This window comes from Cynoglossus semilaevis, unplaced genomic scaffold, assembly GCF_000523025.1.
Source record: "Cynoglossus semilaevis isolate Cse_v1.0 unplaced genomic scaffold, Cse_v1.0 scaffold1699, whole genome shotgun sequence".
Lineage (NCBI taxonomy): Eukaryota > Metazoa > Chordata > Actinopteri > Pleuronectiformes > Cynoglossidae > Cynoglossus > Cynoglossus semilaevis.
The window spans coordinates 30,085-55,738 of record NW_007585112.1 but is presented as its reverse complement, the minus strand read 5'-3'; the positions used below and the strand labels follow the sequence as shown (position 1 = coordinate 55,738).

The following is a 25,654-nucleotide window of genomic DNA, read 5'->3' as shown; positions in this document are numbered from 1 at the left end:
CTTGTGGACACACCACTGGGTATGTACTGGTGACACCATGTTCATCGTTGTGCAGAGACTTCTTAATATCTACTATAAAGCAAATATTGAACTATGTCAGTTACTATTATGTTGGCTAACAAAAAATATTTTTTCAGCTGCATTCTTCCAGGACTGTATATCTGAACAGGACTTGGATGAAATGAATATTGAAATCATTCGTAACACACTTTATAAGGTAATTATACTATAGTACACATACTTATTTTAAAATGACTTCTTGTTGTTGTAAAATACCATACATGATGTATCATTAACCAAGTAGAAATTTTAAAATGACTTCATTAATAAACTATTTATATTATCTTTAGTTTTTTGTTTTTAATTTTATTGTTTTTTGTTTAAGAAATATTACATATGGATTTATAGGGCAGCTCAGTCACCATGTCTGTACTGCCACCATAACTACAACCGCTGCTACTAACATTTTCAAAGGTCACATTCACTTAAGTTTACAGTTTGTTCTGAAGTTTCGAGTGTAAACCCAGTGCAGATGGTTTGTGTAACATCAGTGCTGCACGATGCAGTAGACACTGGTCAGTAATTTTACCTCATCTTCTTGCTACGACCTCAGGCTTACCTGGAGGCTTTCTACAAATTCTGCTCTAACCTCGGAGGAACAACGGCAGACACCATGTGTCCTATTCTGGAGGTGAGTCTGTGCTTCTTCAAAATGCAGAAATGACAATAAAAACTTTGTGATGTTTTTTACGTAAGCCAAAGCAGGTTATCTTATGGTGTCATTGCATGTTCACACTCATGTTCCCTCTGCCACAGTTTGAAGCTGACAGGAGAGCCTTTATCATTACCATCAACTCCTTCGGCACAGAATTGTCCAAGGAGGACCGTGCAAAGCTCTTCCCTCACTGTGGCAAACTTTACCCTGAAGGCCTGTCTCAGCTGGCTCGAGCAGATGACTACGAGCAGGTCAAAGCTGTTGCCGATTTTTACCCTGTAAGTGTATGACACCTCTTCTCATTTTGGTCTCAGACTTTTAAGTGTGTCACTCAAAATGATCTTAGCCTGTGTGTTGTAATTCGAGTACTTTGAGTTTTAATCAAAATATGAATCCTTGTAGTGCTCTGCCAAAATGTCTGATTTCTGTAACCTGCTGCTTCTGTGTTGATTAAATAGGCCACTATACAGATTGTTAAATATATGTATTGAACACAATCATCTTTGTTTTTACAGGAATACAAGCTGCTGTTTGAAGGCGCTGGAAGCAACCCTGGGGACAAAACACTGGAGGATCGTTTCTTTGAGCATGAGGTAACACATCTTCAGAAACATTCATTACCGTTCCTGTCATTTATACGTTGGCTTAGTGAATAATCAATCATATCTACACAGTAATGTGTTGTTGTGATCCTTAAAATAGGACATAAGACAAAACGTGATCATTCTATCTATATAAAATTTACTACATAAAAATACACCTTACTGATAAACCATATTGATGTATTAGTACGAATGGTTTTGTTGTAATTGGTAGTGCAGACAATAATGTGAAGAGTGTGGAGAGACATAAAAAATACTATGGTTTTATTTATTGGGCAGCTATTAATGTGTTATTTACTGATGGCTTAGCAGCTAGTGTGTAATGGTACAATAAACTCATAACATGATATGATTCACAAAATGATCTCCAGACAATTAATGACCAAATACAATGATCCTTTATTTGAAAGAACTATGCACACGACCATTACCAATTGAAATGGTCTTGTTGGTTACCTGATAAACTGAAATTTGTATCTTAAATATCAGAATACAAACAAAACAAAAACAAATTTCTTCACATAAACTCACTCACATCACTGTTTATCTCCTGTCATTGAAAGGAGATGTAAAACTGCTCTGGTCTTATTTACCTCGCTAACTGTCAGAATACTAAACAACAAAAGAATAGAAAAGGCTACACTCTTGGTTTAAGAGTGGGTCACAGCCAATGTTTTTAAGCGTACGCCGCCACCTACTGTACTAGAGTGTGTAGTCTCATACTATGACCACTGAGTTTTTAAGATAACACAGCCTATTCCTCAGGCCTTATTTATTTTTTATTTCAACCAATATGAATGTTTACAAATTTGTATCGGTTTTTAACTAATTCACAATGCAATGTTACTTCCCTATTAGCGGACGATTAATAAGGTTCGGTTCTAAAATGAAATATGTTGCTTGGATTTGACATTTGAGTTAGAGAGTAGGTGAAATTGCTACTGAAGAATAAAAACATTGTTTTTTCATTCAGAAGAATGTGTGTCTAGGATCTAGTGCTGTTATATATTATATCTTGTTCTTCATTATCTTTGGCCTATTGCAGGTGAAGTTGAACAAATTGGCGTTCCTCAACCAGTTCCATTTCAGTGTTTTCTACGCCTACGTCAAGTTGAAGGAACAGGAATGCAGGAACATTGTGTGGATCGCTGAGTGCATTGCTCAACGGCATCGCGCCAAGATCGACAACTACATTCCTATTTTTTAAACAACGCTCCTACGCCCCTTCATTTCTCCCTGCCATCCATCATTTCACTCAGCCTAATGGTTTTGACAACTGATGTCTCTTTTAAAATATTCTGATAGTTAATTGATGAATTGTCCCAGTCTTCTAATGTGTTAGTAAGTTCCTCACACCCATATTTGCCTGTTGTGAGGGGAGTTTTGGTCAAAAGTCTAAATGTCTCCAACAAAAAATCTTTTTCAGAATCCAAGATAAAAATGGTTCCGTAGAAGTGTGATGTGGTTACGTAAAAAATAATTTAAAAAAGCTCATAGGAAAAACATGAGGCTGATTTGACTCTCAAACTAACTTACTGTCCAAACACCGGGACACATGAAAATCCTCAGTGAAAAACGACGTGAAAACGCACATTGCGGTTTTGAAATCTCAGGCTGGACTTCATGCACCTTCTTTCTGAGATTGGAATTAGGAGCTGAGTGAACCTAAAAACATTCCTTAACTTGGCACCAGTCAGACTTGTGTATAATATATCCCCTATTTATGTCTGTTTTAGTGCTTGTCTGTTCAGCATGTCATTTGTGTGTGTTTATTCCCAAAAACAACAAATGAAGTGTGAGCTGTAGATTGTCGTTAGTTGAATAACAAAACAAGGTAGGAGTTCCTCTCTCTCACACACTGTCTTTATACATTAAGTCTAAATAAATCAATATGAAAAACAATAGATTTAAAATTCAAGACATCAAGATGTCAGAACTATAACATGTATACATATAAAAATATTTAAAGACAATTCTATAATTTTGTTATGTCATGCTGTAAACTGAATCATTGATGTGTTGCCGTTTTGATTGGTATCCTGTGTTGTAAATGTGATGTAAAAAAAAATAAATTAACTAAAACTATATCTTGAAGTTGAAATGCTAAACCCAATGCAAACAGTTTGTTAAAAGGCAAACAGTATGTTTTTAATATATATAAACAATAATCTGGAAAAATATGTTATTTAATCATTAATCCAAATGGTTGTGTAGCTTTAAATGATTTGGTCATTTGTGTTGCTGACAGTTTTCCTGAAAAGGTAAGTAGCAGTCAAATAATCTTAGCTCTCTGTCTTCATATAGATGTAGACACAATGTCTGTCAGTGTGTAAAATGAATCACTTTTTGTGGTTTTTAGTGGTTTCATGCAAACTTCTCAACTAAATTGCTATTAGAATAGCAACAATGTTTGCTTCACAAGCTGGAGTTACTTAAATCTAATGATGGTCCAATCAGCTTGTTGTTCTCCAGCTGCTGCTTCAGTTCATCAGTAAACCTGGACTTCCTCAAATGCCACTGTGACACAGGAAGAGGAGCATATTGATTCCAATATGACTTTAAAACTAAAAACCAAATCTTACCTCTTTGACCTGCACTGCTCTGTTGGTTTGACAGACTGGGACATGGACAAGGAGCTGAAACTGGCCACCACGACAGACCAGTTTTATCATGGTAAATAAATAATTCCTTTTGCTGTTTTATTTGTAGGCTTAGGTTTGTTGTCACTGTCACCTGGAGTGAGTGGAGTCTGATTCAACAGGTTTCGTTGTTACTTGTGATGTTTAATCGTGGTCTCTAATGACAGATGACAAATTGAGCGATCAGTATGTGGTGCAGAGGCCGTGTGCAAGAGCTTCAAGGAGAAAAGATGAGTTCATTTGGTACGATAAAGATGTAGGTAAGCAAAAAAAAAAAAAAAAAAAAAATGAAACAGAAGGAGCATTTAACTTTTCTGCTTGACTGGAGGTATTTTATGAGCACTGTCATGAAAAACATTTAAAGTGGTAAATGAGTGGCATTCTACTATGAAGAAAATCCTGTGTCTTGAGTCATATTACTTCAAATGATAATTGTTTTTATTTTGACCGTTTCCCTAGTAAGTCCAGGAGAGACGGTTTCTGACGTGTATTAATTCCTGTAAAGGAGTGAAAAAGCGGTTAGCATTTTTGCCTGACAGGAGGTTTACTGGTCCAATCCCTAAGTTTTTTCTGTATGTCTCTTTCATGTTCTCTCTGTATGTTTATTTTATTTTATTTTTCTTTTGGGAACCCCACATTCCTCTTAACAGTTCAAAAACGTTGCAGGATTAGTGTAACTGGACACTGAATCGACCAGAGGTATATTGCAAGCGTGAATGTCAGTGGTTGTTTGTTTCTCTGCAGTGAACTGTCATTGTATTCCCCATTCTCACTCGATGAATTAACCTCCTAAACTTGAAAGAGTTCTGTTGTAGATAATGAATGAATATTCCTCCAAACTGTTATTCTCCAATTTTGAATGGCAGACATTGACAACTTGACCACTACAGATCACTAATTCATAATCCTTTTGAAAAAAAGTGCTGGGCCATAGAATTGATTCTGGACGTGTAGTACTTCTAAATTTTTTAAAAATCATTGCCTCATTCAGACACCTTTGTGAAGCCAAACCTGTGGCTGTTGGTGAATCCTGACATTGCCTGTCCCATCCAGTATGGGTGGAGTGCAGAGGTGCTGCAAACACCATTTGAACCTGTGGAAGAAATAGAAATACCTCAGCTGAATCCTGCAGAGACCCATCATCCACACTCGGCGCAGTTCCAGATGTTTAATCCTACAATCACTCCCCGTCGGGAGAAACATCTACATCACTCTACCTGCTCCAATAAGGTTGTGTTACAGTTAAGCAATCTCAAGTTTGTACTCTGTTAATCAACAATTCATTTTGCACAGTATTTTTCACCTTGCATATGTCAATTGGTTCCTCACATTAAGAAGTTAAGCCTGAACCAATTTCTTTTTTTTTTTTTTTTTTTTGCAGAAGGCTGAGTGTGCTGGGAAAACTCCTAGTACCTGTTAAAATAACATTTTTTTACAGTATCCATTAATGTAAAAACAAATTAAATTAGTAATCAATAGTAATAGTTATTAAACCTTTAACGTAGGATGATTTTAATAATCATGTCAATTATGGTGTCACATCTTCAGTTTTACCGCTAGATGTCACTGATTCCCACACATTCTGCAGTTTTTACTTTTAATTGTCATAAGTCAAACACTATTTTAAAATTAGTTTGATTTTGAACTTAAACTAGTGGGTCAATAAGATCTGAAAATAACTACTGCACTGATTTACCCTATGTGGTGCTTTTTGCTTTTTTTTTTTTTAAGATTAAGAATGAGGATGTTTCCTATCGACCAGCCAAAACCAGACGAAAGGGCAGGGCAGCTAAAATCAACCTGAGGACAGTAGGTCTTGGACTTGTTGACTTAATAATGCATGATAAAGATATTTCTTTACAAAACTCTACAAAGACTATTTCACCATGTTTGAAAAATAGTGTTAATGTAGAAGATTTTTCACTGTTTATTGTTATTCTAATTCTAGAATCATTGTCTCTAGATAAAATAGTTTTGAGTAACTTTTAATAAAAGTTTGCACAGAAATACCCAAGGCTTTACCTGAAGCCCATTTTATCTGGAGTTGGCCTGTGCATGTATTTCGACACTGGTGGTATAACTGAGCTGATGGTGCCTTTATTGTATTGTAATTTACTTGTCACCTTGTGTTCCAGGAGTTTAAGAACCTAAAGCCAGGATGCTGGCCACGTCCACCAGTGAATTATTGCATCCTCATAGCTTTGGCATTAAAGAGCAGCCACACCGGGAGCCTCAAAGTCCAGCAGATTTACAACTTCACCAGGTCATAAACTGATCATTAGGCAAAGCAGGGCCAAGTGTTGGTTGTGTCTTGTATGATTACAGATTTTTTTAATATTGCTTAGTCTTTTGATGGCACCAAAACAGACTTTATGGCTATAAAAAGAGTCCATTTTAACAGTGGCCTGTGTTATTGTATTTTGACCTCATATTCTTGCTGCTCTATCCCAGAGAGCACTTTCCCTTCTTTCAGACTGCTCCAGATGGCTGGAAGAACACTATTCGACACAACCTGTGCTTCAGCAATAGCTTCCGCAAAACCTGCAACCAGCTGTGCAGAGACGGAAAAAGGAAGTCTTGTTTTTGGCACCTGACTTTGGACGGCCACCGCCGGCTTAAAGATGAGATTCATGCACTGACGGAAGAATCTTTTACACAGCTGGAGAGGAGCATGTCACACCCTGGTGAGATGTGAGCATCTGATGCACAATCACAAGGCATGGAATGTTTACGTAGATAGCCATTTTGTCTTTTTTTTTTTTTTTTTCTCTCCAGATATAATTCCCCGTCTAGTTGCACAGTGAAAGCAGATATAAAAGCAGTTTGAGTCACTGCAATAAAGCTGGGAATGTCAACCTGTTTTCTTGCCTCAAAAATTTGAAGATCAACACATCGTATGTAAGAGAGTCATGACGGCAACCACATGAAAAACAATTGACGACTTAATATATACAAGCACATTTTGTTGGTTCAATAACTCACAAGAGTATATATTTGAGATTTACACTTAACCTACCATGCCTGGGTGAGTGTTTTCATTGGAATTTGATCAAACGCTACGACTTCAACATCATTTTTTTATAAAACAAAATGGAAAAACTACAAGGGACATACCAAGGAATAATCGGATTTCCTGACACACTAAATAAGGTTAATAGTTGTCAATTTAGCTTTCTACAAGTTATAAAGGTTAATAGTTGTCAATTTAGCTTTCTGCTTTCTACTGTTTATAGGGTTATATAGTTTAAATTGACTAAATTAATGGGATTGACTCCAACTACCAATTTCCCCACTACCCTGTATATTTTGATTTGATGCTCCTGCACCTTAGCTCTTTGTTTTTCCAGGTCTGTAGGTAAATCCATTCCTCATTTGCAAACAGTCAAATTGTAAAGATGGGAAAGGGGAGCTGTTAGTTTACTTTTAGGTTACCTAAAAGTAAACTTTTAGTTTACTTTTTAGGTTTCTTTTAGGTTTACTGTTAGGTTACCGTACTCAATATGTACTGTTTGACGCTGGAAACTTTGAGAAACAGGAAGTGCTTCTTACGGCAGACGTCACTGTATTGAGAACATTAAGGAGCAAAAGGTAAGATCACAGTTATTTTTCTTTTCTAACAGTGTTTTGATCAGAATATATGTTGTTTTGGTGATTTTTCTTTTTTTTTTAAACATGCTTAACATAATTGAGTGTGCCTGTTTAATAATCCTACAAACATGCAGTTACTGGTCTGTTTGGCATCAGTGATGATGAAGGAAAGCCTTACTGGAACCTTCCTTCTAGTCCTTTGCAGTAGTGTATCTGGCCTGGGATCAGTGGTATCAAAAGAGTATACATTCAACCCTGAGCCTTTGAAGTGGGAGGATGCTCAATACAGCTGCAACAGGCGAGTTCCTTTACAATTGTTTTGATAGTTGCCTTCATTAAATATCATTTGCTATGGTATTAAATGCTAGTAACACACCTTCTGGGTGTGTTTAAAAGTTTACTTGAGAAGTGGGAAGAAGAAAAAAACAGGCAAACTTAACAAAATGAGCAGAGGAGTAAACATTACAAGGAGAACTGCCAGGAAGCAGCTTTACTAAGGAAGTAACACTGTCCTACGTAGATGCAACCCCAAATCTGTGAAATCCCACGATTATTTCTTGGACTTTGTTTAACAATGTTATATTTTGTTTCCACAATGAGTGACTTGTAATAAAGATACTTGTTTGATGCATTACCAAATGATATAGCTATTGTTGACTGTCTACGTACCTACAGTAATTTAGTAAGCTTACAAATTACTGTGGAAAAAATACAAGTTTAATTTTAACAATTATTTTCTTTGTCACACAGCGACAATGCTGACTTGGCCATCTTGTATACACAAGAAGATGCAAGTGATAACATTGTGTATAATTATAATGCATGGACAGGCAAGTACAAATTTCACAAGTATCATTATTGGTCTGATGGCATCTTCTACAGCTTACCTGACAAATGTAGTCTCTTCGACTCCAGTGCAGAAAGGTAAAGTGGGACTTAATTGAAACTTAAATACCTGAGTATTAATTTGAAGACTTTTTTGTTGCTTTTGTTGTTTTTTGGTTGTTTGTTTATACAGCATCCATTCCTTCAGTAAATCTAGAGTGGTAAAGTCAGACATTATTCTGTAATATATTCTGGTGACACCAAATAAGTAATAGGAAATTTCTTCTGTTAGTTGATGGTTCAATACTACTAATAATTGTCGTATTCTGATTCTGTGAGCTGCCATTACAAGCAATAAGCCAATACCGCCTTTGTTAATACATGTATTCTGTGTAAATGCACTGCTGCTTAATATAGACATCAAAAGATCACCACGTTCAAACTGTGATCTAAGAGAAACAGCTCTCAACAACACTGTAAAACACACATTGCTCCTGCAGCATTTTTTGATTTATTAAAAAACACAATTAAAATGAGATCAAACATTGTGCAAAAGTTAAAATTTGATTTTGAGTGTGTGCGGGAAATTGTAGTGTAAATCATAAAAATTACAACTTGGACACACAGTAAACAGTTTGTAACATGTATTCAGAGTTTTTTGCAGAATTATTGACAGCTCTTGCAATCATCTGAACTTTTTCATCTGTTACGGTGGCACCCAGAACATATTTGTACCTCAAACAAAGAAATGGTCAGATGCCAGGTCTTACTGCAAGTGGACGCATAACAATTTGATTTCTGAAACAAATTATCTTCAGTGGCTCAATAATGTCCTACAGGAATTCCCTGTCTGGACTGGACTGCACAGTCACGGTGGCTATATTGACTTAAATTTTATTTATTGTTTACTGTAGTAAACTCTTATGTCAGCATTTGAAGCTCATAACGTTTTCCATTGTTACCAACTTTACATGATTTCTGTAGAATACAAACTCCAACTGTAGCTCAAGCTCACACCTTTGTAGTATAACACTGCCTGCCAGTTAATTATACATTTATTGGAACATGAGCTAAAGAATATATTTTTGATAGAAATGAAAAAAAAAAAAAAAACCTCATCAGTTTGTAAACAAAGATAAATATCAGGGCAGCCTTACTGCAGCAGCTGGATGTCGAAGAAAAGGCCAACAAAGCAGACTCACATTAAACTGTTATTAGTGTCTAACCTTTGATGTCTGTCTGGTAGGTGGAAAATGGCAGTGGACCAATGGGGTGTCAGAGTACAGAAATTGGTCTGAGGCTCATCTGAACAACAGTGGAGATTGTGTCACCCTGTGGTCATTAAGCAAAGGGATGTCCACTCACAGCTGCTCCGATCAATTTCCATACTTGTGTTTTAAAAACAACCTGATTCTAGTGAAGCAGAATAAGACGTGGGAGGAAGCACTGGGTCACTGCAGGGATCTGGGCAGTGGCCACGACCTGGTCAGCGTGCAGCCTGGCGAAGACCAGGCCTATTTACTACACAAAGTCATGGAGGCTGATACTGAGGAGGTAGGATCATATTCAGCAACTTCTCCTACTGTAGATGTAAAAGCACCAAACAAAAGCCATGTTTTGTTGATTGTGAGAATTCATTTCTAGGTGGAAAATGAAAAGTATAATTTTGGCTCAAGATTTGGTGCAAATGTTTTGAAGACGTTGTCCAACAAAAAAAAAAAATTATTAAAGGCCCACTCAGGGAACAGGAAACTGTAATGTTGGGGGCAGTGGGATGCTGGTTTGAATCCTTACTGGAGCACTGTTTGAGTGTTTATTTCCTTCTTTAAAGGATTTTCTATTTCTATTGATGTGTAGTCTTATTTGAAGACAGAATTTCTGTGTCAGCTGGTTTATGGTTAATCCAGTGAGTCACTTGGATCAGCTAAATATCAGGTCCAAGACTTGATCATAGCTTTAGTGAAAAACCAAACTGAAAGCGCAATAACCAGGTCCCTAAATGAGCTAAAGTTGCAGAGTTCCAATTTCTTTTGGTTTTACTTCATGAAATTGAACTGTTTTTCTGCGATTGGTCAGTCCAATATGCAGGAGATGGAAAAAAAAATCACAGAATTCTTTGTTGCTCTATGTTGCTTTGATTCACACTGCAATAAGTCACGTTAAAGCAGAACTCATTAGATTTTGAACAAAAATGTAATAATAAGAACAACTTGAATTAGTTTATTTATTAGTTTTTTAAAATCTTTTTTCCTTCATATTTTAATCACAATTCTCTTCACTGATCCAGAGTCCTTTACACAAAGTTGATATTTTAAAACTTTTTATTCTTAAACTGTTTTAAAATGTGTAATCCAAAACTCATAAATCAATTGTGATGACCACTTGTCCTTCATGTTATCTTTTTATTAGTTGTTTCCTGTCCTCAGGTGTGGACAGGTCTTTCCTGGCTGATCATTGGCTGTGGATAAATAAGGCCGATTTGAACCACACCAACCTTCCTGTTTGCCCCCCCCATGAATAATGAAACACTGTGGAACTTTCTTTGTTACAGACAGTTATAGCCATATATTCAACTATATATTGACCTACATCGAGTATGGAAGCGCAGTGTATGAGTTGATGGCTGATTTGATATAAGTTACATCTGCTTAAAGTTAGTTACAGTGTAAAAGTGCCAGCACAGGTAATCGGAGCCAACCAGGAGCATACAGTAACTGTAGAAATAGAGTATTGTTTTTGTCATTTTTCTCCACTTTCTAGTACCACAGTTTGAAAATGTTCTTTGAAGGAGTTGTTTGTTTTTACAATGTTTGCTCATGCTATTTCTCCTTGCATTAATTGCGCATTTTACACAGTCCAAAAAGAAGAAAGTTTGTTTTTTCACTATAAACATGTCTTTTACTTCTGTTCCAAATCGCTACAGCTTCCTCTCCCAAAACAATACAAAATTGGTCAAACGTGGCAACACTCTCTGCAGCATTTCTCTAAATTGTTACATTTTTAGTTGCAGTATAAAAAATTGCCATTTTTATACTTGTGCGTATACCAAGCCAAAACCTTATTCCCCTTTCGGGGAGGTTTTGGAAGTTTTATATGAAGTGCTTGTTACAAGGCCGCACTGCCATTTAATCGACATGTCAGTCCAACCAATCATCTCCCAGTTTTACCAACAGCAATCTGCTGTTGAAAACCTCCTTGACGTCACTCACCTTGAATCCATTCCCCGGTGTGTCTGGTCTGGATCAGCCCTGCCTCCTCTCCTCCACGTGGTGCTGTCTTTATGAGACAGCTGGCAGTGTTTACTGTGGTGAGAGACTGACCTGCTTGGATGGAGAAAAGTGGAGACTGGAGCAGCAGCAGAAGCCTTCAGGTGGAAATCTCACGCAGGAGTTCTCAAATTGGCTTAACTAGTCTCTCAGTCTATCAGTGATTAAATGAGAAGAGTGGAGAGAAAAAACAAAAAAAAACAGGTTTAAGGTTTCACAGCATGAACAGGTTCATTTCAGGAGACACAAACAGACAGAAGTCATGGTTACCAGAAGGTTGGATGATGTCATGGACCTCCAGAGCTACTCTGTGTCTGAGATTCTGACCCTGTTTTTTAAAATTTAACATCTGGACTGAATTAAACATTTCAAGAAAAGTTAATGGCCAGTCCCATTTGTTCACAGGGTTGCTTTAATATAAAATAAAAAAGCCCAGTAGCAGCAAGTTATATCTTTAACTGTGAACCAACTGTGTGTCCTTAAGATGGACAGTTTAAAACAGGAGTCTGATTTATGTCATTGAAAACAAAATCAGTTCCATTATTATTATAAATTTCTCCCATTTCTGTTCTGATAAAATTGCTATGTAAAGTGTTATGGAAAATGTATTAAATGTATCAACTCTACACATGAATGAAACTTTTAGGAAAGATGAATGTAGGAATTCTACAGTAAAGTCAATTATGGGGGGGGGGGGGGGGGGGCAGTGGAGCAGTGGTGAGAGGAGGAAGTTTTTCTTCGATGGTTTAACAAAAGCATCCATTCTAATCAAAATTATGAGAGTTTCCAGAAAACTGCAGGGGAAAACAAATACTTGTTAGTTATGACTAATTAGACTTCATAATTAATTAGCTGTAGATTTTTATTTATTTAATTATGTGTGGTATTCCTGATCAGAACACTGAGATCACACAGGCAGAGTAATGACTGCTCATCACCAGCAATAGAAAATCAAAACTTTTTTTACGCAGTAACTTTCTTAACTTACAATGGTATATGTGCAACAACTACAAGAAAACGACAAAACGATACATCACTACATATTTTCATGCAGTCTGTTTCTGACCTACATTCACCTTCTTGATCGAGTACCTCAAGCCCTGATTATGTTGGATGTTCGGTACATGCCCGTTCACAGACACTCATTGATTTTGTCAACATCCGTCTAAAAAAAAAAATTTTTTTTTTTTTTAGAAAAGTGGAGTAAAAGACACCCGGGCCAGACCACATTCTACTCCTATCACCACACAGCCGACACTCACTGTGTCGACTGTGGTGTGGAAGTGTTGCTGTAGCAACCATTTGGTGTTTGTGAGAGTTACCCACGGGACTTCAGAGAGGGAGTTGACTGCTCAAACTGTGTGTGTGTGTGTGTAAATCAATGTTGGCTGAAGTTGCTGGGATGACCTAATGCACATCTGTTTGTTTTGGACTGATGGATGGGGAGAACTTTCTCAGCACATTCTGCTTGTGTGTGTGTTTCAGCGCAAAGTCTCAGTCAAGTGTGATAAACAAAATAATGATGTCTAAATAAAGTAAAACAAACAAACAAGCAGCGTGAGTGGCACCATGACCCTGTGACGTTACCGCACACAGTCTCAATGGAAAAGCATGGTAGCCGACTGATCAGTGTGCTGCCTCCAGCAGCTGCTTCTGTTCAAAGACGCCATGTCTTATTCATAAGCTCATCAGCAGTAACAAGATCCAACACCTTCCACGTTGCAGCAGCTCAGTCGCCAGGCTCCTGTTCCTTTCTGATTATATTACAGTCAACTAACTAGGTCTGTGAACAACCACCCTCTCTGTAATGTCATTTTCTGATTCATCTTCATCTTCATCTTCTCCCCGTGTGTGTTTTCTCCAGGTCCTCTTGTTTCCTGACCCCAAATCTGCAGGTTTTAGATCCTGGTTCATTTTAGATGCTGTGTGAATAATAGCATGGGCAATGGTTGTGTGGATGGTTTTGTGATCCTGAGATGGAACGGACACATTGTTTAAGAGGTTTTGGGTTTTGGTCACAGTGGTGTGGAACCTATACTGTGTGTTATTGTCTGGTGTGGTCCATGAGCCTCTGTGTCTTCACGATCTATGTAGGCTCAACTTTATTTCTCTCTTTCTCTTTCAGGCCTGTTCAAGTCCCATTTGATCCACCATTTATTTTACAAGCTGAAAAGCCCAGTGATGGTAAGTCATACGTTTATCCACTCAAGTATCCGCTTTTGCAAACATGGCAGAAATTTGGATAAATTGAGATTGAATTAAAGATGAAGGCAATGTGTTCATATAAATCCATTTTAAAGTCTGTTTTGGGGAAAACAGATGCTGGACTGTTAGCCCAGGATGAAAAAGACCATCCAGATTCCAGACATCCGTTGATGCTGAGTCTTTTATGGTAATTGTAAAGGAACATATGTTTATTCCAAGACAATGTATTCTCAGGAAGGCCAGAGTTTGCCACAGCAGGATAATGCCAGGCCTGACTCTGACTTGTCTGCAGTCCAGACTGGTTTTTTTGTTGAAAATGTTTTGTACGTGATGAAGAGGAAAACCAGAGCAGCAACAGCCACCACAGGCAGCTTAAATGTTTTTACAGGAAGAAATATTAGCGAAATCTACCTGCAAATGGACAACTGTTCAGATACTAGTTCCCCAAAAAATACTAAGTAGAATGTGTGAAAAATGGATGTGGTCCTGGGGTAAAGCGGCCTTTGTCCCGACTTTGTTGGATCAAGATCTTCTCAATCAGAAGTAAAACACAAGCGTTTTTCTTCATAATATAATAATTATAATTTCATGCTCTTAAAGTTTACCTAAGGGCATTTATTTTATTTGTTTAGGTATTTGTGTTTATTTTTGTAAAGTTGTTAATGTAGATGAACACTTTGTATCAATATCAACGAATAAAATAGACACACTTTCAGGTGATTTTGTGGTTTGTGGAAGTGGGGTAAAAAAAAAAAAAGAAACCACAAACTTGAATGGGAAAGTCCTTTTGGTCTGTCTGCGTGTACGTGCATATTATATTGTTACTGATCTGCCATAATGATATCATTTTACTCTGAGGTTGTCACATGATCTCAGATGAAGGTTGGGGTGGGTGGGGGGGGGGGGGGGGTCTAAAGACTTCAATGAGAACCACATGGAGGGAGGAGAAAGCTACAACTAATGGGAGAGAGGGAGTGAAGGAGGGGGGAGTTTGACATGAGCTACAGAGGCAAGAGGAAGAGAGCAGATGTAGAAAGAACCAGAACCAGAACCAGAAATAAAACCACGTCCAGGATCTCATACACGAGGACCAGGGTCTGAAGCCAGGAGAGCAGAGAGCAGTCCAGTCCATCATGTCAGAGTCCATCAAGAGGAGGAGTTCCAGCAGACAGCTCCTGCAGAACCTCATCAGGTAAGAAACACTTATCAAGTTGTTTTTTTTTTTGTTCCTCACAAATATCTGGAAGATAAGATGATTTCTGTTGAGGTAGAAAAACAATGGTTCTGTAAAAAAGATAAATGTGATGTGACCCTGCGTTCGGCATCGAACCTCCAGAGTATTACTCTGACCCAGGCAATGTTTACAAACAAAACTGGAGTGAGGGTCCAAAAGTGAGGCAACCTGATTAGATCTAGAAGGCAGTGTGAGGTTATGTTGTATACTTTATTATAAAGTGTTCTCTCTCTGTCTTGCTTTATTTACTCTCATTGCCTTTAATGGGTATTTATAGTGATCTATCTTCATACGTATGTTTCCATGCAAACTGATTAAGCTGCAGATAGGGACTGTGATTGCAAGAGAATATTTGACTTGTGATTAATACGTGTGCCTATTGTATCACAATTTTTGGAGAAAAGTTAAGAAAAAAGTTTTTTAGAAAGTCACAAAGTGCAAGGAGTCTCAACAGACATGATCAACAAACCACTAATCATAACAATAATCAGGAGACAATCTGCAGACACCACTGCTGAATGTGCATAACCTTCCAATTCCTAAGGTAGCAGTGCAAATGAAACTGATTTGATATCATGCTGGACGTGTTGTCATTGAATACTTTTGTTAATGTAGCAGTGACACACAAGTTTGGTTCATTCAAATACATATTGTTTTTTCACAATAACAAACATGGTGAAGAATATTGTCAGGAACCACCTCCACAGTATTCTTTATTCATCAGTAGTTGCAGCTTGTTGTGGACTGGGGGGACATTTCCAAGCAATGCTTTGTGGTTTTATAATATTACAACATGAGTATGAATGGTTAACAAAACAAAGGCTTATGGTGTGCCTTAAAGAGCACTTCTTTTTGGGGATTGAATGACATCAACACACCACCGTTCACATTTACAGTAAATGTCGGAGGTGCCATCTGGCAGGGATATTAGGTTGAATTTGCCATTTGAAAGAAAAAAAAAATCCTTAACAGGTTTTTACATCGTGTAAACATTACTGCTGAGTCACTTGATGGCTTTCTGCTGCACATATCCACACTGAGGACCCATGGTCAGACTGGAGAAGACACAAATCAAAAGAAATGCTGGCCTCAAAAGTGAAATTTGTTAACGTGTTATTGTTACTTTAATTAAAGCGGTCCTAGTAGAAACATGAGTTGGTTCTGTCAGACCGAGACTGGAAAACAATGAAGGAAAAATCAATCAAACTGCTGCTGATGTGTATGTTGTTACTCCTATACTGTAGAACTGGTCCTCCACAGACTACAAAAGCAGAGTTTTATCGAGGTCCAGACCTGATGGAAGATGCTTCCTGTAGAATGAGGTCAGCAAATCCATGAGCAGTTCAAGTCTTTTATACAGTTGTACACATATTTACCACAGCAGGTTCATGCCTGGTAGATTTTTTTCCCCTGTGTGGATCAATCCTTTCTGACATCACAGCGATGTCACTCACTATTCGTTGATAAATGTATTCATCCCAGCGTTACCTTTTATACAACATCTGACCCTTTTAGCTGGGAAGTACATATACGCTCACATACAGGACTTTTACCCAGTAACATGCAACATATTACATTCATTAAATATTAATAACAAGACCACCGTCTCTATAGTTCACTGTTGCTATGCAGGATTGGTTTAATCAGTGACCATCTACATACTTATTATGAGCCTTATCTTCTCAGGTTCTAAATGTTCTGTTCTTGTTTATCAGATGGAACCAGAACACCAGTGTGATGGCCAGGCGCAGTTTTGCAAACTGCACACTTTTTTTTTTTTTAACTGCTGTCCCTGATTTCGTTGTATTTGACATTTCCTGCCTTTCTCTGTGGAACATTGCTGTGTGACGTCACAGAAAAATGACACAGAGTCCTGGGTTCAATGACTTCTTTTATAGCTGCAGTCGCCTTAATGGCCATGACATCATTTGGCTGAGTTCTGGTCGTTCCCTCAACACACACACACACACACACACAAAGAAAATGCCATTTCCCAGACCTCCATTGCCTCATTGTGTAAATGTTGGAAAAAGTGATGTGTATCAGAGATATTTCCTCTATAATTTGCTCGTTCCACATTAAATGCTTCACAGTACCTTTTGTCCCAACCGCCCTTAGAGACACTGGACCAGACAGGAAGGCATTAACAATATCAAAGAAATCGTCATTTTCTCTTTAGATTAACACAACGCTGTGGAAAAGTGTTAAGTGCTCCTGCCTTACAGCAAGGAGATCAGCAGTTCCTTTGTTTGTTCGCAGTCTATTTGTCTGGAGTCTGGAGTGTTTGTGGATTTTCTCCAGGTCGTCCAGTTTGATCCAACAGTCCAAAAACATTTTGGATTCCATTAGCTGTTCACTAATGGAAAGTGTGGAAGTGTGAATGTCAGTGGTGTGGCAGTGGTGTGAATGTCACACCACTGACATTCATTGGTGTGAATGTCAGTGTGAACAGTTGTTTGTTTTTTCATGGGGCCCTGAGACTGCTGGGATCAACCACTGTGACCTGGAAAAAATTGGTTAAGAGGAAGAAGATGAACTAAATAGGAATGAACAAACCCCACATCAGTTAGGATGATAGTTAAGATGGAGGCATAAATAGGTTAATAGGTTTAATTGGTGAGACTCTTAAAGGCTGCTCCGTAGATCATTCCAGAACATTCCAACCGATATAGCACAAATTTATATAGCAAAAATTTCAGTATTTTGTACACTCTTGTACACTGATTTACAAAACTCAAATTGTACATAAGCAAACTGTCAAAGTCATATTGAGATGTTTATTCAGCTGTACTTCTAACAAGAGTGTCTTTACCTTAATTTTAGTCAGAACTTGTAATGCATACATTTTTTTGAAAAAAAAAAAAACCTCATCCATTTTTAATAAAGGAATGTTAAATAAAGAGAAAGCAAAAAACATGTTTTTCAATTCTGAAAAAGCATTTTTCTTGTATATATTTTTTATATATTATATATTTATCCATAAATATTTATAATTCCTACTCCAGTCTCATTCCACCGCAATCTTTTATACATTTTTTTAACTGGACAAATGTGACGGTAAACACTGTCAGTAATTTGGAACAACAGGACACAACGTGACAAAGTGTTTCTGATTTTTTTAATATAAGATGAAAAATTGAAATCAAAACCTAACGAACCTGCAGGAAAAATAAAGTCAAATAAAGACAGAAAACTGGCTGTTCTCTTTGCGCTAGATGTGTTTCAGACAGTGCTGCTGAAGCCCAGACGATCAGACGTGAATCAAAGGTCACACATCAAATCAGTTTACAGAGAATTAAAGACTGATTCTTGCCAGCTGGATCTATCTGCAGAGACTGTGATGCTGCAGCATGTAGGACACTTTCCCACATCATAATGACCACAGCATGTTTTGACTCAACATTCATTGCCAACATCCTCACCAACAGCCTCAATTAGTGTCATTTTAAGTCGTCTTTTAAGTTTGATTTGTTTGTTTCTCCAAATTAGAGATGTTTTCTGTGATGATCTCATCAAAACAAATGTTGGATGAACATAAGTTGAAGACAACATCTTTGAAAATGAGGTCATATTTTATCTGCATTTAATTGATTGTGCAATCGGCTGAGATGTTCTGATGTTCTTTTTTGTATTTAATTATTGAAAACCAAAACACTTGAGGCTTTGTTCTGTTAGTTTCCCATCATGCAGCAGCAGCAGCAGCTGTGATCTAAGCATCTGATAAATGGAGAAAAACCTACAAGCAACGATAATGATAATGTTTTCGGTTGTTAAGAAATGAATTGAAATTGTCCTATTTTGGGCCCTATAAAAACCAAAACAATTTCCATTAATAATTTGAAATGTTTTTAATGTTTTGTGAACCACCCAGTCAGGGTGCATTATTACATCCAGGTTATTTTATTTGAGTTTGTTTTCAATTTTGAGAATCTCTCTCATTAGTTGTGAATTAACCTGGTTTGGTTAAGTCTTGACTCACGACTTTCCTCTGTGATTCAGGATGTTATTTTGAAATTCTGCTTTTGGGAGACTCGACCTGAAAGTAAATACATTTCTAAATACATTTTACTGGTGCAGTTGTCACAGTTGCTACAGAAATACGTATACGGCTGGTTTTCACCCACCAGTTGATTCACTGTAGCTGCTGATGCTGTGGCGTCTCAGATCGTTTGTCTTTTCTCGAAGACAAATACAGAGAAACAGCTGTGTCCATCTGTTCTTTGGAAAAAAACCTTCATGGGAGTGTGGCTCTATGGAGAAATGAGACTTTGTTCGTTTTTCCTTCATTAGATTCTCTAATGCATCATGTGTATCATCCATCAGGATCAGTGGACCATTCTGTAGTCAGTTAGACTGTGTCCACTTACGGTCTGTCTCCTGCATTTAGTCTTTTGTTTCTTTTAATGTAAATACTCAGAGCTGATGTCCTACTGGTTGTGCCACGAACAGGTGATTAAACACGAAAGGCAAGGAGAAATACTACATTTGCACAATATGGGACAGATTGGCTGGTTTATTGTTTTTACATTTTGATACTGGTTCTAACTCTCCACTCACCTGGTTTGACTGGACTACAGTCTTTATTTATTCATGCTGTCCCTTAAAAAATGAAGCCTTCTTTAACTTTATTTTAAATGTGGGCATCTTTCAAATTGATGTTACTTATGTGTTAGCGTAGGTGAGTGACCTAGGTACTTATGTACATGAGAATTCAGAACACCTCGTCTCTCAGCAGAGATGTTGAATATGAACTCAGAGGTGGGCAGACACGTGCTTGGTGACTGGAATTTTCCAAAATTGTCATTAACTAACTTCCCTGATTAGATTTTCCCAAACCTACATTACCAGAATGAAGATTTATGTGGTGTAGGTCTGCAGGATTAGCCTCCCATCATTATCATCCATCTATTCCCTGCTCCTTTCACCCCACCCACGTTTCCCACGTTTCCATTAGAGAATAAAATGCAGCGATGCAGCAGTTGGTCCAACCTTCTCCAGATGTGTTTGGACAATAAAGTGTTATTGTTATCAACCCCCACCTTCTGGATCCAAAGGCCAATCTGAGCAGAGACATTGAGATTTGTTTATACAGGAAGAAAAAACAAAACAAAAACAAGGTCATCTTTTCAGATTTTCAATCATACTTAGCTGAGCGTTTCCTTTTACATAAGCAGCTACACTGGCTTTGTCGTACACTGGGTGAGTTGGTAAATACAGCGCTGCTAATACCTGCTGACATGTCAGGTCTAAAAGGTTTGAGGGAGAAAGTTCCTGAGAGCATGTTTGTGTTCACGTCCACTGCAGGGTGACGGCCCAGCGCAGCCAGGAGGACGCTGAGGAGGTTGAAAGGGAGCGGAGAAGGAGAGCACGGGAGAGGCAGAGAGGGGAGGAGAGCCCCTCCTGGCCGGTACCCAACAGTGATGATGATCTTACAATCAATATAGAGTAAGTACAATCTCAACCTCAAAACATCCTGAAAAAATGTAGTTGTAGTGTTTCTACAGCTTGTGGGAATGTTATATAGATGCTGCTACTAATGTGTCGTCTTAGTTTTTAATATTGTTTTTTAAAAAAAGAATCTTTAAAATAAGAACATAAGACACATACAACTCTTTAAGGCCTGTAGTCATGTAGTGACTGAAGACCAAAATGGCTACAAGTTTTGACTCTGTTCTGAGAACAGTCGTTCAAGACACTCCTTAAAACTGTGTTGTTCAAAAGAACCCACAGGGAATCCTACAGTACAGTAAGTGCAGTAACTGCTGCTTTTTCTGCTGCTTAGGGCCATTTTGGCGGAAACTAATGTGAACTGTTGCCATTAAAGTAAAGGTTCTTTTTTTTTAATGTAAGCCCTTCATGTAATGAATGTTCCAGACACCAAACTACACATTCACGAGACAGTTTTCACCTAAAACCACTGTGGGGTTGTTACACACCAGTCCCCCGTGCTCAGGTCTGGCAGCATGTGTTAAATACTTCAACATCAGCTCTAGTGCTGCCAATTACAGGGGAAACTCTTGATCTTGTCCAGTGAAGCTGCAGGTGATGGAGCTGAGGAAAGTGCTGCACCATCTCTTCCTGCTTGTTTGTTTAAGAGACGTGATGTCAGGAGAGGAGGTCTCCAGGGAAGTATCCTCATCGCCTGAGACTCCAGGCTGCTGAGCTGATGGATTCACAACACTGTGAAATTCAATTCTCTGTGCTCATCAAACACTGTCCTGCGATTACGATCCTTCATTTTCTAACATCCAGCGCTACCACTGAGAACTATTACAAACTACACCAAACCCAAACCAGGACATATGTGGAAACATACCCAGGCCGAGTCACGACAGTCTGGGACACGTGTCGTGTTTCATCTGTGTCAAATGTTTAGCTTGTTGTTATAGATTTTTTTCTGTAAGAGCTTCAGTTTGTTTGTGGCTTCGATGAAATCCACGATGAATTTTAAATTGTTTTATACCCAATAGCCTAACTGTAGAACAGTACTTCTCAAATAGTGGGGCGGGCCCTCCTCCACTGCTGTTATGCTTGCTGTCCCTTAAAAAATGAAGCCTTCTTTAACTTTATTTTAAATGTGGGCATCTTTCAAATTGATGTTACCTATGTGTTAGCGTAGGTGAGTGACTTATGTACATGAGAATTCAGAACACCTCGTCTCTCAGCAGAGATGTTGAATATGAACTCAGAGGTGGGCAGACACGTGCTTGGTGACTGGAATTTTCCAAAATTGTCATTAACTAACTTCCCTGATTAGATTTTCCCAAACCTACATTACCAGAATGAAGATTTATGTGGTGTAGGTCTGCAGGATTAGCCTCCCATCATTATCATCCATCTATTCCCTGCTCCTTTCACCCCACCCACGTTTCCCACGTTTCCATTAGAGAATAAAATGCAGCGATGCAGCAGTTGGTCCAACCTTCTCCAGATGTGTTTGGACAATAAAGTGTTATTGTTATCAACCCCCACCTTCTGGATCCAAAGGCCAATCTGAGCAGAGACATTGAGATTTGTTTATACAGGAAGAAAAAACAAAACAAAAACAAGGTCATCTTTTCAGATTTTCAATCATACTTAGCTGAGCGTTTCCTTTTACATAAGCAGCTACACTGGCTTTGTCGTACACTGGGTGAGTTGGTAAATACAGCGCTGCTAATACCTGCTGACATGTCAGGTCTAAAAGGTTTGAGGGAGAAAGTTCCTGAGAGCATGTTTGTGTTCACGTCCACTGCAGGGTGACGGCCCAGCGCAGCCAGGAGGACGCTGAGGAGGTTGAAAGGGAGCGGAGAAGGAGAGCACGGGAGAGGCAGAGAGGGGAGGAGAGCCCCTCCTGGCCGGTACCCAACAGTGATGATGATCTTACAATCAATATAGAGTAAGTACAATCTCAACCTCAAAACATCCTGAAAAAATGTAGTTGTAGTGTTTCTACAGCTTGTGGGAATGTTATATAGATGCTGCTACTAATGTGTCGTCTTAGTTTTTAATATTGTTTTTTAAAAAAAGAATCTTTAAAATAAGAACATAAGACACATACAACTCTTTAAGGCCTGTAGTCATGTAGTGACTGAAGACCAAAATGGCTACAAGTTTTGACTCTGTTCTGAGAACAGTCGTTCAAGACACTCCTTAAAACTGTGTTGTTCAAAAGAACCCACAGGGAATCCTACAGTACAGTAAGTGCAGTAACTGCTGCTTTTTCTGCTGCTTAGGGCCATTTTGGCGGAAACTAATGTGAACTGTTGCCATTAAAGTAAAGGTTCTTTTTTTTTAATGTAAGCCCTTCATGTAATGAATGTTCCAGACACCAAACTACACATTCACGAGACAGTTTTCACCTAAAACCACTGTGGGGTTGTTACACACCAGTCCCCCGTGCTCAGGTCTGGCAGCATGTGTTAAATACTTCAACATCAGCTCTAGTGCTGCCAATTACAGGGGAAACTCTTGATCTTGTCCAGTGAAGCTGCAGGTGATGGAGCTGAGGAAAGTGCTGCACCATCTCTTCCTGCTTGTTTGTTTAAGAGACGTGATGTCAGGAGAGGAGGTCTCCAGGGAAGTATCCTCATCGCCTGAGACTCCAGGCTGCTGAGCTGATGGATTCACAACACTGTGAAATTCAATTCTCTGTGCTCATCAAACACTGTCCTGCGATTACGATCCTTCATTTTCTAACATCCAGCGCTACCACTGAGAACTATTACAAACTACACCAAACCCAAACCAGGACATATGTGGAAACATACCCAGGCCGAGTCACGACAGTCTGGGACACGTGTCGTGTTTCATCTGTGTCAAATGTTTAGCTTGTTGTTATAGATTTTTTTCTGTAAGAGCTTCAGTTTGTTTGTGGCTTCGATGAAATCCACGATGAATTTTAAATTGTTTTATACCCAATAGCCTAACTGTAGAACAGTACTTCTCAAATAGTGGGGCGGGCCCTCCTCCACTGCTGTTATGCTTAATAACAAGCCTTCAGTCACTAGGTGGCAGCAACTCATACAGTGATTTGTATTTAAATTCGTGGGGGTGTGGGTTGGGGAGGGGGGTGAAAACCTTTGTGTCCCCAGGGGGGGGGGGGCGTGACAGAAAATAATAGAGAACCACTGCTTTAGGACCACCCCCAATACCTGCTGACTATAAAACATTTTTTACATCTAATACGGTATATTGTATTTACGTTGACGTCCCACCCTGAATGAAGCGTTGTCCCTTGTTTTGTTCCCACATACAGTTTGTTCATATGACCCTGAACTCTACCAGTTACTCTGCTGTGACAGACACACCTCAGGATAAACATCGCTGTGGTGTGCATTCTGCCCCAAGGACGAGGCGTAGCTCTGATTTACTTTCTTGTAAAAATCTAAACGTCTGTACAACTTGGCAGAACACCATCAGCGCCACCTGCTCCAGCAGGAAAATGACTTTTATGATCATAAAAGTAACACATACAGCTTTAAATTTGAGATATTAATTTTTTTCCTCCACACTATTTACGAGGCGTAGTCAAACCACACATACACTGCATATGGTCCTCATTTTCTCTGGTGTGATGTCATGCAGAAGCGCGGCGTAGTAGTTTGCATGTTTAGTGCTCTCATGGTTTTTATGTGTCTTCTGGGACTTGGATGTTCAGCTGCAGGACTCTTACTGGCTAAGCTCTGACAACAGTTCAAGTCAGACAGCGAATTCTTCGCTCCTTAAACATAACGCCTCTCCATTCCCACCTCAGGTTGGACACAGAGCTGAAGCCTTGCTGCAGTTTGGTTCTGGACGAGGACGAGGGCTTCAGCGACTGGAGTCACAGGTTGGAGAACCGCAACGAGCAAGAGGTGCAGAACATCTGCAGGGCTGGGAAACTGTCCCTCCAAGATCCACAGTGGAAACCAGGGCCAGTGGAGGAGAAACAACAGGGGAAAGAGGAGTGGCAACAACCAGAAGGAAGCATAAGGTCACAAGAAAATTCATCAAGGACCATGGAGACGGTACCAGGACCAAGAGACGTTCTATACCTGGACTCTGATAAACAGGTAATGTCCAGTCAGATCATCATTGTTGAACCCTAACTTACAATTCACGATGTCTTAGAGATGCTCAGGAACAAATGCAGGAGAGGATGCCATTTAAATGCCACTGTGCTGTAAATAACTTCATGAAGATGTAACGTTCCATCTTGTGTGACTTAAGGAATCCCACGTTTTTCCTCTAAGTTAATTACTTCCTGAGTTGTTATTTGTCTAATTTCTTCTAGATGTCGGGAAAGGAAAAGGAGATTAAATCCTTGCAGACCTCATCAGTCGCTCAGCTACATGACACCAGGCTGCAGCACAGCAGTGGACGTCCAGCAGACAGCAGGTCATACCTGGTGGCAGAGACTATGGGGCCATGGTGGGTTTGTTTCTCTGGTTGTAGCATTAACCCAAAGTTAGGCTGATGCAGTCTTTAATTTGATTTGCTGATTTGCTGAATAAAAAAGTCCCATGATAAATCGATTCAATCATTTCTCCCTGCAGTGCGTGGTCCTGCAGGGTGGATGAGGAGGTGCAGCAGGAAGACCTAAAAGAGGTGGTGGAAAAATTGCAGCTGACATTGCAGACAGATTGGTCAACAGATTCCCTAAAGAAACCCAACAGCAACAACAGCCCAGAGGAGGAGCTGCTTTTCACACATGAGCAGAGGAAAGAGCACCTCCTCAGGGTGCAGCAAAGACACATGGACGAGGAGAGGGAGGAGCTGGAGGCAAAAAGGGGAGAAGAGGAGGGACACAAAACATCTGAAAAGGTTGGCTTTATAATCAAGCGTGTTCTGTTTAAAGTCGTCCTTTTATCCCTGCTTGTATCATTGGATCCATTTATCCTTTTATTACCCAATCATTTTGACTGATGACGACGAGGTCTCTGACTTTATTGTCAAGTCAAAGTCCTCTTTTTGTAGCCCAGTGAATAACACATCCAGTGGCCTGAGTCCAGTGAACAACACCCAAAAATGTAGGAGTTTTCCCATCAGCTTACTTTCTGTTTACTGACCATGTATGACTCCAACACAAATTTTAAATCATTTAAATTCCCTCTCTGACA

General features: G+C 38.9%; 4 protein-coding genes across 4 annotated transcripts in view; all 4 read left to right on the top strand.

Annotated features, from left to right (window-relative positions):
- atp6v0d1 (ATPase H+ transporting V0 subunit d1) overlaps positions 1-3,402 on the top strand; it is a 4,810-nt gene extending 1,408 nt beyond the window's left edge. Inside the window, exons 3-8 of the mRNA XM_025053595.1 lie at positions 1-19; positions 138-217; positions 614-691; positions 817-993; positions 1,231-1,308; positions 2,363-3,402. The exon at positions 1-19 is cut by the window's left edge and continues 181 nt beyond it. Coding sequence (XP_024909363.1) covers positions 1-19; positions 138-217; positions 614-691; positions 817-993; positions 1,231-1,308; positions 2,363-2,524 — 594 coding nt within the window. The 3' untranslated portion in view covers positions 2,525-3,402. The remainder of the gene's footprint in view (positions 20-137; positions 218-613; positions 692-816; positions 994-1,230; positions 1,309-2,362) is intronic.
- A 120-nt stretch (positions 3,403-3,522) lies between these two features.
- foxr1 (forkhead box R1) lies at positions 3,523-6,824 on the top strand. Its single transcript, XM_025053596.1, has 7 exons — positions 3,523-3,990; positions 4,124-4,216; positions 4,948-5,186; positions 5,688-5,765; positions 6,092-6,219; positions 6,408-6,647; positions 6,732-6,824. Exons 1-7 carry the CDS (start codon positions 3,870-3,872, stop codon positions 6,781-6,783), a joined length of 951 nt encoding a protein of 316 aa, XP_024909364.1. The 5' UTR covers positions 3,523-3,869; the 3' UTR covers positions 6,784-6,824.
- Positions 6,825-9,016: 2,192 nt separating this feature from the next.
- LOC112486544 (uncharacterized) lies at positions 9,017-10,637 on the top strand (the record flags this gene model as incomplete). The annotated part of the gene is made up of 3 exons (XM_025053592.1): positions 9,017-9,279; positions 9,354-9,390; positions 9,588-10,637. Coding segments are annotated over 3 exons (726 nt in total), but the record flags the coding sequence as incomplete, so codon positions are not given.
- A 4,264-nt stretch (positions 10,638-14,901) lies between these two features.
- The window catches only part of LOC103398451 (lymphocyte-specific protein 1-like), a 23,934-nt gene continuing 13,181 nt past the window's right edge, over positions 14,902-25,654 (top strand). The window contains exons 1-5 of the mRNA XM_025053598.1: positions 14,902-15,032; positions 20,379-20,519; positions 24,310-24,607; positions 24,829-24,965; positions 25,091-25,358. Coding sequence (XP_024909366.1) covers positions 14,974-15,032; positions 20,379-20,519; positions 24,310-24,607; positions 24,829-24,965; positions 25,091-25,358 — 903 coding nt within the window. The 5' untranslated portion in view covers positions 14,902-14,973. The remainder of the gene's footprint in view (positions 15,033-20,378; positions 20,520-24,309; positions 24,608-24,828; positions 24,966-25,090; positions 25,359-25,654) is intronic.

Bases quoted from the DNA above. Each gene is read 5' to 3' on its own strand.
- foxr1 (XM_025053596.1), top strand. From the start codon at position 3,870: ATGACTTTAAAACTAAAAACCAAATCTTACCTCTTTGACCTGCACTGC. The intron at 3,991-4,123 runs GTAAATAAATAA...CTCTAATGACAG, and splicing joins GACAGACCAGTTTTATCATG to ATGACAAATTGAGCGATCAG. The intron at 4,217-4,947 runs GTAAGCAAAAAA...TGCCTCATTCAG, and splicing joins TTGGTACGATAAAGATGTAG to ACACCTTTGTGAAGCCAAAC.